This window comes from Musa acuminata, chromosome BXJ1-6 (assembly GCF_036884655.1).
Source record: "Musa acuminata AAA Group cultivar baxijiao chromosome BXJ1-6, Cavendish_Baxijiao_AAA, whole genome shotgun sequence".
NCBI lineage: Eukaryota > Viridiplantae > Streptophyta > Magnoliopsida > Zingiberales > Musaceae > Musa > Musa acuminata.
The window spans coordinates 19,142,865-19,157,762 of NC_088332.1; the positions used below are offsets into that span (position 1 = coordinate 19,142,865).

General features: G+C 34.1%; 1 protein-coding gene across 3 annotated transcripts; it reads left to right on the plus strand.

Moving 5' to 3' along the window:
* The first annotated feature begins 4,137 nt into the window (after positions 1–4,137).
* LOC135676588 (uncharacterized) lies at positions 4,138–13,820 on the plus strand. Of its 3 annotated transcripts, none has more exons than XM_065187929.1 (6): positions 4,138–4,713; positions 5,127–5,310; positions 5,455–5,535; positions 12,493–12,600; positions 12,672–12,964; positions 13,445–13,820. In XM_065187929.1, the coding sequence occupies exons 1-5, from the start codon at positions 4,235–4,237 to the stop codon at positions 12,951–12,953; spliced, it is 1,134 nt and encodes a 377-aa protein (XP_065044001.1). In that variant the 5' UTR covers positions 4,138–4,234; the 3' UTR covers positions 12,954–12,964; positions 13,445–13,820. The 3 variants fall into 3 exon arrangements, with proteins under 3 accessions (XP_065044001.1, XP_065043999.1, XP_065044000.1); XM_065187927.1 differs by having other exon boundaries at positions 12,672–12,941; XM_065187928.1 differs by having other exon boundaries at positions 12,672–12,934.
* Positions 13,821–14,898: the final 1,078 nt, after the last annotated feature.

Here is a 14,898-nt window from a genome sequence, read left to right on the forward strand (position 1 = left end):
TATTTTATCTTGGCATCATTTTAGTCATGTATCGTGTTGGAGGAGAATTAAATTGATTCATAAAGATAGATGAATTTACTATCATTGAATTGGATTGAAGTTCTTTAGATTGTATGTTTCTAAGATTACAATTTTAAAGTTAGATGTTTGGAGCTAGAGAATATTTTTACTCTACTATTCTTCTCATGTATTTTAAGACTTTAGTATGTGTGTGCAATTAAAAAAATGCTAGAGATTAATCTGCAATATTCTTGAGCTAAATGCAAAAGAACCCTTTTTTTAAAGTCCCTCGATCTAATTTAAAACAAGAAAGCGATGTAGTTTCTCTCTCCATCACTCCCTCTCCCACCTTATTAGACTTCCCCATGTTTCTGGAAAGTCCTTTTTCGCAAATTTTCCACGTAGCTCAAAAACGTTGGTTTTTTCCTACATAGCACCACCTTTTTTTTTTTTTTTAGTCGGACAAATCGTCGTCAACAACTCTTTTAATTTTTTTCTTATTTCCTTCTTTTTTTGGAACTCACTCGATTGACCTGACCTGTTTCAATCAACCCAAAACTTAGATCAATTCAAAATAAATAATATCAAAAAATTAAAAATTACTAATATATATATGTATATATTAGCGAAAATAAATAAATAATTATATAAAATTGACCTTAAAATGATAAATAAAATATTATAAAACAAATAAATTACGAAAAATAAAATAAAATTTATATTATAAAAAATGAAGTAAAAAAATTATAATACTATTAATTTTATACCTTAATAACATCTAAAAATTACTTTTTCAAATAACCTTGGAAATGATTAAAAGTACTAACGATTTTTTTTCCATTTCTAAGCATTTTAAATAGATTTTTATAACTAGTTTCAGCCATTAAAAGATTAAATATATGTTATTTTTCTAATTTCATCTAGTTTAACTTAAATTGACAATCACTTTAGACTAGAAACTACTTGAATATTATTAAAGAAGATTTTTTGAAGTTTCAAAGAAAAGAATTTGGAAATTACACTGTAACTCAGGTCTATTTTATCTAATTTTTTTTATGAAATATTGGAAATATCTAATGAAGCCTAATTTTTTTTATCGATCTATTAACAATTAATTTATTTTTTGACAAGTTGAAACTTTCTATTTTTCATTTTTTGGTCAATTTAAACCGAAATTACAAATTTTTTAGGTCAAATTTTTCATGAAACTTTGAAAATATATAATGAATCCTTAGTTGACAATTTTTTTTACCATTGAAAGATCTATTTTTGGTTAATTTGACAATAAAAAAGTTGAATTTTTTAAATTTTTGACTAATTTAAGCCAAAATTATAAAGTGTTACGACCACAAATTTCATGTTCGCTTGGAAATGTCATATGGAGTCCTAATTGATCAATTTTCTATTTTTGAGCCATTAGAAGATCAAATTTCAATAGTCAAAAGTTACTTTTTTTTTATTTTAATTCTATTTAATTTAAAATAAATATTATATTTTAATTTTAATATGAATATATATTTTTATTTGATTTTAGATATTATTTATTGTAGACCATTCTAAGTTTTGAGTTGATTAAACTAGTTCAATTGAATGAGTTTAAAACTGAACCCAAAGGTTAAAAAAAAGCAAATGAGTGGACATTTTTATCATTTTAAAAAATAAGGCATTATAAAGAAGATTATTATTTAGAGCCCCCTTTTTACTATTCATAATCTCTTAGGAAATAAATAAAATAATATTTTACTATTTATAGTCCCTCTAATTTTATTTTTACTCCCGTCTTTTTCTTTTTCTTTTTTCTTTTTCATGGCCGCGCACCTTACTAACGTCATCTCTTCCCATCACCCATGCACCACAGTAGGTGATTTGCAAATGCTCGGAAAATGATATCTTCTAACAATTGTCAAAAACACTTTATTTCTTAACTTCCCTTTGATCTTTAGTTTGCCCTATTGTATCATCTAATCTTTTTTTTAATCATTTTATATCACCTTCGACGATTAAGAGGAGAGAGAGAAGAAGGAAAAAAAAAAGAGAGAATTGTTTGTAAGGAGTGAATAGATTTTATTATAATTAAGTTATAAATTGAGGGTATATATATATATATATATATATATATATATATATATATATATATATATATATATCTATTTATAAAAAGATAATTTAGAAATATTCAAAGTTAGATTGTAAATAACAATAATGGATTGTAAATTGTAATCTATGATGCAAAAGCTAATAGAGCAATTTATCAAATAGCACCCTTTTTTTTTTGTTGAATAACAATAATAGGGCGCTAATTGTAAATAACAATAATAGGGCACTAATTGTAATCTATTTGATTTTTGTTGAACCATGCGCTCACTATTTTTTTATCAAATGACACCCTTTTTTTTCATAAATACTAATTTTACCCTTATTTTAAAATCGATTTAGGACAATAAACTAGTTTAAACTAATAAATCAATTCGGTTCAACCCTAATCCCTAACCTTCTCGTCCCACTGTACCTTAGTCACCGCGTCCTCGTCCCATTTCACCTCCACCGCCTCCTTCATCTCTTCTTTAGATTCCTTCCCCTCCCACTCTGTCTCTCATTCTACCTCCTCCCACTTCACAACTACCTCCACTGCATCCTCTTTCTCCCACTCCGTAGCCTCCTTCCTCCCGTCATTAGTTTTTTTTTTCTCCCTCTCCCCCTTAGCTTGCTCCTCGCACTATGTTTGTCACTTTTATCTTCGTCTCTCGCTCTACCTTTGCCTCCTCATCCTCCTCCTCTCACTTTACTGTCTCCTTCCTCTCATCCTTGGTTTCCTTTTCCCATTCTATCTCTTACTCTGCCTCCGCCTCCCACTATGGGGACTCTACTTCTCCTTTGACTTTCTCATCCTCCACCACCTCCTTCATCGCCTCTTACCTTCTTCCTCCTCCTCCTCCGTTACTATTTCCCTCCCGTCCTCTTCTTTTATCTCCTCATCATAATTTACCTAGTAAATTTCTATTATACTTAGGTTACACTCAAATTATAATTGAGTTATACTCGAGTTATACTTATTTATAGAATATATAAATTTTTATTTAAATTTATTATGTAAATAAAAATAGTATAATTTTATTAGAATTATCAAAGTTTTGATAATTAATTATCCTCAAATCATCTAGAAATAAAAAATATTAATTTTAAAATAGGTTAGATGATTGAGTATAACTTAATTCAATTTCGAGTATAACTAGATTGTAAGAAAATAAAAAACATTCGAATGAATGTAACTCGAGCGTAATAATTTTTCTAAGTAACTTAGGATAATTTTATATAGAATTTAATATATTTTAAAGGATCACTTGTGTTTTTAAAATTATATGTTGAATTTAAGATAATTTTTATGTAAAAATTAATATATTTTTTAAGATTACTCAAGTTTTCTAGTTTTATGATAAATCTAGGATATTTTTTATAAAAATTAATATAATTTTCAGAATATTTTGTGAATGAGTATAAATCAAGTGTAATGAAATTTCTAGATAAACTATGAGATAGAGGAGAAGAGAAAAAAAGGAAAGAGATGACAGAGAGAGTGAGAGACCGAGGTAGACGAGGAGGAGATCAAAAGAAAAGGGAAGACAGACAATGAAATAGAAGCATGAGAAGACTGTAGAGGTGGATTGAGAGGAGACAGAGGGAAAGAGGTGGAGGAATAAAAGGTAAAGTGGGTGGAGTGAAGGTGGAGGGTGATTTGGAAGGGTTAATTTTGGGCTCAATTGAGCCGAATTTGAGAGCCAGAGTTTAATTGAATTTTAATTGAATCACTTAAATAAGATTCATCTTGAAAAAATCAATTAAACTATAAAAAACCTAAATCAAGTTTAATCAGAAGAAAATCCTTATATTTTTATAATTTTATTAGAAATGATTTGATGAAATTTTGAAAAAAGAATACTCCTGATAAAATCAAATATTGAGCCTCATCTGATAAAAGTCCATTAATAATTTCTTTTATATAAATTGCTCAAACTAATGTTGTGACGTTCTACCGGAAAAAATTAAAAAATAAAAACAGGGTTTTTTTTTTTAAAAAAATTATACTTTAAAAATAATTAAACTAATATATCAATAACAATTGTATTCGCTTCTGCGCGCAGATGGCTCGTCTTTGCGCACGCCTTTTTCCCGTACAAGGAGAGCCGCGTCGTTTCCACGCTCTCATTCCGGCTCTCGTTCGATAGGTTTATGAGATATGGCGTACGTACCTCCCCATAAGCGCCACTCCGGCACCGCCAACAAGCCCACCCCGCTGCCTCCTTCTCTCTCCCGCCACTTCGACCAGTCCCTGACACTGAGCGGCTCCTCCTCCCACCGCCGGACTGGGAGGACCGACTCCAACCATGGCCGCGGCCAGATCGTCTATGCCTTACGATCCATCTCCCGCTGGTGGACCATCGGCGGCCGCCTCAACCACGCCGGCCTCCGCCTGGAGCCCTTCCCCTGCGAAATAGTGGAGCGGAAGACTGGCTCGAAGCCTTTGGTGCTCGCCGTCGGCGGGGATCCTCTGCCCGTGCCCTCCGGGGAGGATCCACCGCCGTGGGTGGAGATCGCCGAGAGGATCGAGCCCGATCTGTTGGTTACCGCCACCAGTGCGAGGGGCGACTTGGCTTCGGAGAATGAGGAGATTAAGCTGTCATTCGTGGCGAGGGTTGGCCAAGTTTTTTTCCATGGGTACTCTCTCTGTTCTTGGCAGGTCCAGAAGCGACATGTTTGAGTACATGCAATCTTTTTTTTTTTTTTTGGTTAATTTTCCTTCGATCGTGCACCTTTCAGAAGTGTGTGTTTCTGATCATTTCAATCTGGTTGGAACTAGTCAACTATATTTCAATCTGATTGGAACTAGCCAACAGTATAGCAGTACTTTCTTTTTTTGCCCCCTGTTTTCTAGTACTGACATATATCGCCCTGCTGATACAAGTTTGATTTCCCGTCGAAGAATTCACATCCTTTTCTTTCAGATAATGTATTTTCTGCATTATTTTGCTTTTTAAACAAATTATATTATCCATCATGTGCTTTTCTAAGTTATTATAACAATCAATTATGTGTAGCAGCCAAAGTTCATCCTTCCTTTTTTAACACAGGGAATCTTCAAGTTGCCTCGACTCCCTGAAGAAAGCTGCAATTGCTGAAGCAGATATTAGAGGTCAAGTGCATAAATCATTTTACACAAATCTACCTAATGAGCATGTTGAAGAACTGCAGCGACGAGATTTACTGAAGCTTGGATTTGATTTTGATTCTGAGAAAGAGCATTACCATGTGAAGGTATAGATGTGGCATACAAGTTGCTGCACCATATTTGTTGATAGTTGAAAGGGAAGTCTGCCATGATATTTTTTTTCCACTCAATGTTTAAGAATTTGTGTCCTTTTTTTCCTAAAATATTAACATTTTTTTTCTCTACTTTAGGTGATTGACAAGAGTCGGCCTGGCTCTACTATTTCATGCAAGTGTACAGTTGTCGAAGGTGGAGGCCTTGAGATTCGTAAGGTAAAGATTCTTATTATTGTGGACTTACAGAATCATCCAGCACTTGTGCTCCCCATTTTTTAGTCATGCTTCTTCAACCATTTGCACTAGGTGATTAATATTATGTCATGGCAATCTTTGTTAGTTTTCCCGCATATATATTTATATACAGAAGTTTCATATTGGAATATTTCCTTCATACTAATTGATAATTTCATTAGTTGTTACAAAGTGTCAAGCATTATGTTGAGTTTGTTAGTATTTAAAGGAACATGGACCTTGCATCATTTTGAAGACATTGTTCGTTACTTTTGAATCTTTAAATTTGACAACTCGTATCACATCAGAAGAATATCCATATTCACTGTACACGAAGATAATCTAGTAATATATGATGGATTACTATGTTATATAGTGAATTGCTATCCTATTATCTATTTTTCTTGACTATCTTTTTTATATAAATTGTGTAATTTGAAGCCTTGAATATCTTCTAGTGGGGCTTATTCTTATAACGTTTTCCAAAAGTTAAAGGATGAACGGTTGGAAACAAAAGAAGATTAATGGGTGCTTATAACTATTTGCACCAATGTTTTATTTATTCTAGGTGATCCTGATTTGGAACCAAGTTTATTATTGTTAGGATCGAAATCGGCACTAAAAATCACGTAGATTTGAAAAATTTGTTCGATAAAATCGTATCAGAAAGATATTTAACTTAAAAACGTACGAAAGCGTAGTGAGAGTAAGAAATCAGTTTGCAATGAAAATGAAAAGCATAAAGTAAATATAAACCAGATTTATAGTGGTTCGGTCGTCGTGACCTACGTCCACTCTCAATTCCTCTTCACTCGAGGCCATCGGTTTTAACTACCAATATTTTTTCCAATGAGCGAAGATCAACTACCCTTATAACTCTCTCCTTTTGACAGGCTCAAGAGAGAACCTTTACACCCCTCTTTTGCAAGATATCCCTCACACGCGTTCCTTAGAACAACCTCTAAGCTCAAGGAGGAGAGACTCAACTTTCTCACAGAGTTTTCATACTCTAAACCCCAAGTTTTCGTTCTCTTTTTCTTGCTATGTCAAGTAGGAAAGATTGAGATATTTATAGGCCCCAAATGGATTCAAATTTGGAACCAAAATGGTCTTATCCCGGGTTTTCAGGGTACTGGCGATACCATCGCCAGTATTGGACGGTACCACCGTTTGCCAGATTGACAACTGACGGTACCATCGCATGTCAGTCTGACACTAGGCGGTACCACTACCTGATAGGGCCTTGGAGACTGGGTTCTGGCGGTACCATCGCCCAAACAGCCTGGGAGGCCGAGCCTCAGGCGGTGCCACCGCTTGAGCCAGCTAAGGGTCATTGAATGAGCCTTCCACTTGGCCCAATACAACCCCAACTCAGGCCCAGTTGGCCCCTAATTAAGTGGCATGGTTACACCCGAAACCAACTCAATTAGTCCTTTAAATTACTTCAATTTAGACAAATTATTACAAAGCATTGATCCTTTGTTGTCAGATATGTCATTGGTTTATCCGGCGCTTCGTCCGATCCTTCGGTGCATCGTCCTCCCCTTTGGTGTATTGTCCAATCGACATGTTGACCTTTCGCAACATCCGATCTCCTTGGCGTAATGTCCGATCCTTCGGCCCGATGCCCGAACTCATGGCACGAAGATCTTTTGTTGGCACGTCAACTGATCCTTTGGCCCGACGTTCAATCTTCTAAAATGTTCACTCCAACCCAACCTCTGATTCCACTGCTTTAATCGATTTGTCTTTCCTTGATTGAAGCTAGTCCTACGTCACCTAAACATACATTAGATCATAACTTTATCAATTGATTTCATCATCAAAATCTGAGTTTTAACAATCTCCCCCTTTTTGATGATGACAACCAATTGATGACGGAGTTTTAAACTAAACTCTCCCTATCAATATGTCATATTGTAATAAGATATCATTTCAGAAAATGATAACCATCGACTTTCACATCATTGCATGTATTATAAAATCATGAGTATTGTATGCATCATAAAATCATCATAACTTCTCTCCCTTTGTCATCAACAAAAAGAAGAAAAATGTAACTAGCAAGTTTTTGAAAAAGAATGTAAGACAACAAATTAACAAGTTTTAGAGATGTGCAAGTTTAGCAATTTTGCTTATCTTGAGATGTGCAAGCTGACAATTCTTGCTTCTCTTTTGAGATGTGCAAACTAGCAATTCTTGCTTCTCTTTTATGATGTGCAAGCTAGCAATTCTTTGCTTCTTGTTGAAGTGTGTAAGCTAGCAATTCTTGTTTTCTTTTGCAATGTGTAAGTTTGCAAGTTTTGCTTCTTTATATGGGCAAGATAGTACTTTTGCTTGAGATTGTAAGCTAGCAATTTTTTTTCCTTTTGTAATGTGCAAACTAGCAATCTTTGTTCCTCTTTTAAGATGAGCAAGCTAGTAAGGTTTGCTTTTTTTAAGCTAGTAATTCTTTCTCCCCCTTTGTCATTGTTAAAAGGAGGGGAATAATACAATGATGCAATTCATTTCCCTTTACATTAATTTTTAAATCATCACATAAAGGATAACAAGAAAAATTAATTTGACGATGAGATATACACTTTATGAATACAAGAGAGTAATAAGACAACTTTCAACTTGTGAATCAAATATTGAAAAATCAAGAGAAAAAATTATGATTCATTTGGATAAATCAATTAGCGAAAAGAAGAATCATAGTAAACAATCTTGATTCATAAAAATCTCAAGTTATAGTTATCAAGGAATCAAGATTATGATTTGGATAAAACTCATTTTTTGTAAAATGCAAAAATAATCATAGGAGAACAAATAATAAAATAACTCGATTTATGCATAAGAAATCTCAAGTTATCAAGATCATGATTTAAAAAAAATCTCTAGTTATAATTTCGAGAATTTAAGATCATAATATAGATAGAACTTCTCTTTAGTAAAGAAACATAGGAGATCAAATAAGAGATCTTGATAAAAAAATCTCAAATATCAAATGAGAGATTTGGATAACACTCATTTAAATTTAAATAATCAAATCATCAAAATCACTTTCATAGATTCATAAAAAATAACATAAATAGATTCATTAATCTCTTTTTGAAAGATTCGATAAACTTTTAGGGATAGAGACATTTTCAAGAATAATGCATTATTTTTTTTATTTCAATTTAAGTGATTGATTTTATACAAGTATGCCCTTGTTTTCTATGTCAAATCTATGCATCATTGATTAAAATCAAAAAATAAAAAATCATCACAAAAAATCATCAAGATCAATAAGCTATAAATCACAAAAATCATCATGCATAATTTCAAAATATAAACTCATTAAGCTTGATTTCATTAAACATAAAGCATATTCAATCAAAATCATTTTGTTTCGGCTAGTGAGCTTTGTGAAGTGTGTTGGATCTCTAGTCATATGCCTTGAGCATCCACCATCAAGTTATCTTTTTGCTCCTAGCTTTCGATTGTAGATATTTCTACAAGAAATGTGGGTTTGCTATAGGTACCCATTTGACTTTGGGTCCCTCATTAATAGATCTACCTATTTTAACTATTGTTGTTGAGTTATTTAAGGTTCCTTTAGGAACCCAAACTAATATGTGTGGACTATATTTTTTAAAAGAATATCTATAGGCATAATGTCCACATTTTTCATAAAAATTACATTTATCTCTAGGTGAGACATGTAATGTAGATCTTTTAACAAAGATAGTTGGCTTTTGTTGAGCGTTACTCACAAAGCCAATTCATTCCTTTCTATGAACATGATCCTTATTAGCAATGATCATGTTTAGAGATTTATTACATATTTTAAAATTTTTTAATATTTCTTTTAGTAAAACATTTTCTTTCTTAAGTGAATCTATCTCTTTACACTTAGTGCAAGGAGCTAACATATTATCATCATGCTCATTTTTTAATTTATCAAATTCACTAATAAGAGAAGCATGCTTTTTTTTTTAACAATTTATACTTTTTACTAACTAATTTAAAATCATCAAACAAATCATTAAAGACATTGAATAATTTATCGTAAGATAAAGAAGATTCGTTTGAGTTACATACCTCGTTGCCAAATGCCATTAATGCGTAATTTGCAACTTCTTCTTTGTTGGTAGGCTCCTTGTCTTCGGTTGCACATGAGTCGTCCCAAGTTTCTTTGAGCGCTTTCTTTTTCTTTGGTAGCTTCTTCTTCATTTGGGGATATTCATTTTTGAAGTGTCCCGGCTTCTTGCATTCATAGCAAATTATTTGGTCCTTTTTAAGTTCACTTTTGTTCTTAGTGTCTTGTTTTGTTTTGTTCCTTTTTAAGAATTCTTTAAACTTTCTTATAAGAAGTGCCAAGTCATCATCATCATCATCGTCACTTGAGTTTTCACCCAAGTGGCCTTCTTTGGTTCTAAGTGTCATGTCCTTCCTATTCTTTGGAAGGTTGTTCTCAAGTTCATCATGTACTATACATGTCATTTAATAGGTCATCAAAGACCCGATAAGTTCTTCAAGCGGAAAGTTATTTAGGTCCTTTGCTTCTTGTATTGTCGTTACTTTAGGATCACGTAGATTAGTGCTTTCGTAAAATCATGTAGTAGTGCTTTTGTAAAATCACGTAGATTTGAAAACTTCGTTCGGTGAAATCGTGTCGGAAAGATGTTTAACTTAAAAACGTACGAAAGCGTAGTGAGAGTAAGAAATCAGTTTGCAATGTAAATGAAAAGCAAAAGGTAAATGCAAATTAGATTTATAGTTGTTCGGTCGTTGTGACCTACGTCCACTCCTGATTCTTCTTCACTCGAGGCCATCGACTTTCACCACCGATCTTCTTTCCAATGGGCGAAGATCAACTACTCATATAACTCTTTCTCCTTTTTACAGGCTCAGGAGAGAACCTTTACACTCCTCTTTTATAAGGTATCCCTCACACACCTCTCTTAGAACAACCTCTAAGCTCAAGGTGGAGGGACTCAACTTTCTCACAGAGTTTTCACACTCTAAACCCCAAGTTTTTGTTCTCTTTTTCTTGCTATGTTAAGGAGGAAAGATTGTGGTATTTATAAGCCCCAAATGGATTCAAATTTGGAGTCAAAACGGTCTCATCCCGGGTTTTCCGGGTACTGGTGGTGGTGGCGGTACCACCGCCTGCCAGACTGATACTCTTGCTTTAAGGAACAAATACACCGGCGAACTCCACTCGTATAGACCGACCTTATTACTAATACAGATCCTCCAACAAATACTGATCTTAGAAGAATTGACCTATCAATAAGGAATTTAGAATTTTATGATCAACTACAGGATCAGAAGAAAAAGATTTGTAAGTTACGGGCGGTGCTTACACTGGGCGGTACCACCGCCCAAACATCCTGGGAGGCCGAGCCTCAAACAGTGCCACCGCCAACCCTGGCGGTGCCACCGTATAGGCCAGCTAAGGGTCACTGAATGGGCCTTCCACTTGGCCCAAAACAGCCTTAACTCAAGCCTAGTTAGCCCTTAATTGAGTTGGCATGGTTACACCCGAAACCAACTCAATTAGCCTTTAAACTACTTTGATCTAGACAAATTATTACAAAGCATGGATCCTTTGTTGTCCGGCATGTCATTGGTTTCTCCGGTGCTTCGTTCGATCCTTTGGCGCATCGTCCTCCCCTTCGACGTATTGCCCAATCGGCTTGTTCACCTTCCACAACATCCGATCTCTTTGGCGCAATGTCCGATCCTTCGGTCTGATACCCGAACTCATGGCACGAAGACCTTTTACCGGCATGTCGACCGATCCTTCGGCCCGACGTCCAATCTTTCGACATATTCACTCCGGCCCAACCTCTGATTCCACTGCTTTAATCGATTTGTCTTTCTCTGATTGAAGCTAGTCATGTGTCACTTAAACGCACATTATATTATAACTTTATCAATTGGTTTCATCATCAAAATCTGAAATTCAACAATTATTTCATTCCTTCAAACTGAAAACCCATTTCTTTCGTATTTGATTTCATCTACAGGTCCTTTTTTCTTCTCTGTCAATTCTAGGGTAAATATAAGAATCTAATTCTTATCATTCATATGTTATGCTGTGACTGTACCATATTTGTTATTCTATTATGAGCTTCCATTGATAAGTCAATGGAATATGCTTTCAATCCTCTTTAATAGGTTTACTAGGGAAAGAGGCTGCAGAGTGGAGGGTAAGGAACACCTAAGATGGTTGGACTTCAGCTTAGTTTCTGGTCAAGTCAATCTTCTTAACTAAATTGCATTCCAGTAGCAATTCAAAGGCTTTTAATTAAAGGCTTTTTGTGGATCTTGCTTCATTGAACTTGAGATTTTAAGAAATGATTAAGATTAAAGGACTGTCAAGAACTTTTATTTTAGTACCATTGTTTGATCGACTGAATAGGCAGAAGGACTTTCAAGACCTCTTGTTATGGTCATTCCAACCAAGTCTATTCAGGGATGTAAGGATTGGAATGTTTCCCCTCAAGTCCCTTGGGTGATGTCTCCTCTGAGAGGATCTAGTTCCCATTGAAAATTTTTGAGGGATGATAATAACAGACCCTACTTTTAATCCCTATTACCAGGTCAGTCTAGGATGTTAATCATGTTCAGGTTCCAGAGCTGAAATTAGTGTATATTTCCTTCCGACATGTTGTCATTGCGCATTTGGACACTGTTTAATCGACAATGTTTGTTGTTTTCTTGAATATTTACATTAATAATATGGACATGAAATCTATGCCCTCGTCATTTTTTGGTGGAAGCCTTGAGTATAAGATTTGAATAGTGAACATAGTCATTTTGCATGTAGTGATACGGCTATATACATTGACCTATATGCCAGATTGTTGGAACCTCATCCATTGGACTTTTATTTTTTTATATGAAGATTAAAGAATTAAATGTCATCATTAAAACTAACAGTTCTGCTTTTCAAATTTTTAGATTGAGCTAAACCAATTGAGGCACCTCGTGGTAGATATATCATGCCTTCCTAAGGATCTCGATGTGAGACTTATGCTGTACACTAAAAGGATCTTGAAAACTCTAAATGTAAGTTTCAATTTTCAGTTACAGTCAATTGACATTTGCTTTTACTGATACGATAAAATGTGTTGTTTCAGGATGAAGAAAAAAAAGGCATAAACAGGCTAATATCTGATGCGGTTATAGACCAAGATGTGAAAGGAGGCTTGAGATGGCCTCTTGGGAAGGAAGCTATTGATGAAAAATTCAACATTGTTGGAGTTTGGCACACCAAACACAAAGTTTTTAGAAGTCAGAATATAAGGCTTAAGTTCAGATTTGCTGATCGATTTGATCACAGGACATCAGTTGGGGAAGTTTCCAATGAAGTTTCACTGAAGCTGACTGGGATATCTGAACAGTTGATAGTTTGTTCCTAATCCTTTTGACTGTTAGATATAAAATATCCTTCTTTTGTTGCAATTTTCTAAATTTCTATAATTATTGATAGGCAGTTTTGTTATTTTTGTTTTAATAGTTCAAAATAATGCCTCTTTCTTCATACCTAGATAAGTGGTGGTGCTTATTTCCCTTGCCTCTTTCCAGTCTCATTTGTCAGTTCTTTTTAATCCTTACAAGAGCAGCATTTTTGTAATGACCCACTTATTAGAATACAACACTTAATTTTTCATAGCTGGCAACATCAATTGGTTCCATCGCATGAATGTTTTAGCTGATTAATTTTATGGACTAGGAAACTGATTTTGCAATCCATGTCAATTAACTGTAGGAAACCTCTTCTCTTACCGCCATGAGTTAGAGTGATGATTAAGTATTACAAGACATTTCGTCCTCAAAATTTTAGTTCCTTGTAGGTTAGGTGCACAGTGATTTTGACCTACATTGTGTGACATTCAGATTGTCTTTGCAGGAGGAGAGCATGGAGACTAGCTCTCTCTCGATGATGGTTCAGGATGCAGTGAAACTGATATGGGACAATTTTTTAAGCTACAATCACTCTTCTTGATCTCCCGGAAAGCTCTTTTTAGTATTACCCCTTTTGTGACAACCATTTTTGCGTATCACAGGTAGCAGCACTTGGTTTGTTCCTGATCTTCGGTTTGTCTTAATTCTTTACTCCTTGTTATGGTAAAAGCAGAAGAGAGAACTTGTACATTATAATACTCTTACAAATCATGTATATTGCACTGTGTGGTCTCTAGTAGCCTTTGGTCAAATTTGTTGTACTGTAACTCTAACTCGGTTTTTGGTTACATATTTCAATGGTCAGTGGAGTCGGTTTTCAAGATATTGCACATTCAGATTATTTGATGTTGGTAAAAAGGTTGCCTTGTTGATTTGACACCTAGTGAAATTGAGGCTGCCCCCAAATACGAAGGTGATGTTCCTGTTTTGTCTGAAGAAATATATGAATTTTCTGTGCTATATATGTTGGGGTTTATATTTGAGATAAACAATCCCGAACCATAATGTTCTTATATGATTATATTCCTTTCCATGGTTGATGTTATACTTTGAAATTGGTTATTCCTTTCACTTTTCTGTGTAAATAAAAGTCTTTTAGGTGTTATTATATGCAAAGAAATTATATTTTTATCTCAAAAGAGTGGTCTTACCATGCCTGACATCAGTTTTTGCTGGTGATGTCCACCAAACTTTTATTTTATATATATATATATATATATATATATATTTCTCAAGAGATGCAGAACTATCTTAACTTGTAACACAAACATTTGGCATGGAGAATAACCGGAACTAAATATAAATTCCAATTGAATTTTTGTGAGAGCTTCGAAAAGGTATGATTTTGCATCTAACTTCTTAATTCGAAGAAAGGACTCAATGCAAATTAGTTAATTCCCAGGGGAATACGTGGAAAGAGTCACATACCATCTAATTAGAGAGTGGCTCAAACGATGATTAGTTGATTATTATTATTTTAAATAAAAATATATGTATTTTGTTAAAAATATAAAATATACGAATAAATTATATACTATAAAGAAAGAAATTGATATGATCCGTACAAACCATGTTAAGAGCTTGATAACGAATATAATAGTATTTTTCTTTCCTTTATTCTTATGACAAAGTCAAATATCTTTGATAAAAAATAAGAGTTCGAGTGTTCTTAAATTTCAAATAATAAAATTAGTGAATCAAATCGATCGAAATTCCTGTTTCTCGATTCGATCGAATGGTTAAATCCTGTCCATCCCCATCTATAACTACACTTTATGATTTGAATGGACAAAAAAAAAAAAGATTTCATATGTCCCGTTCTTCAAACCCAACTCCCCATCTCAGCCCTCCATCACTTCAATCCTCGCATCCTGTCCATCCATTAATGCATTATTGGTC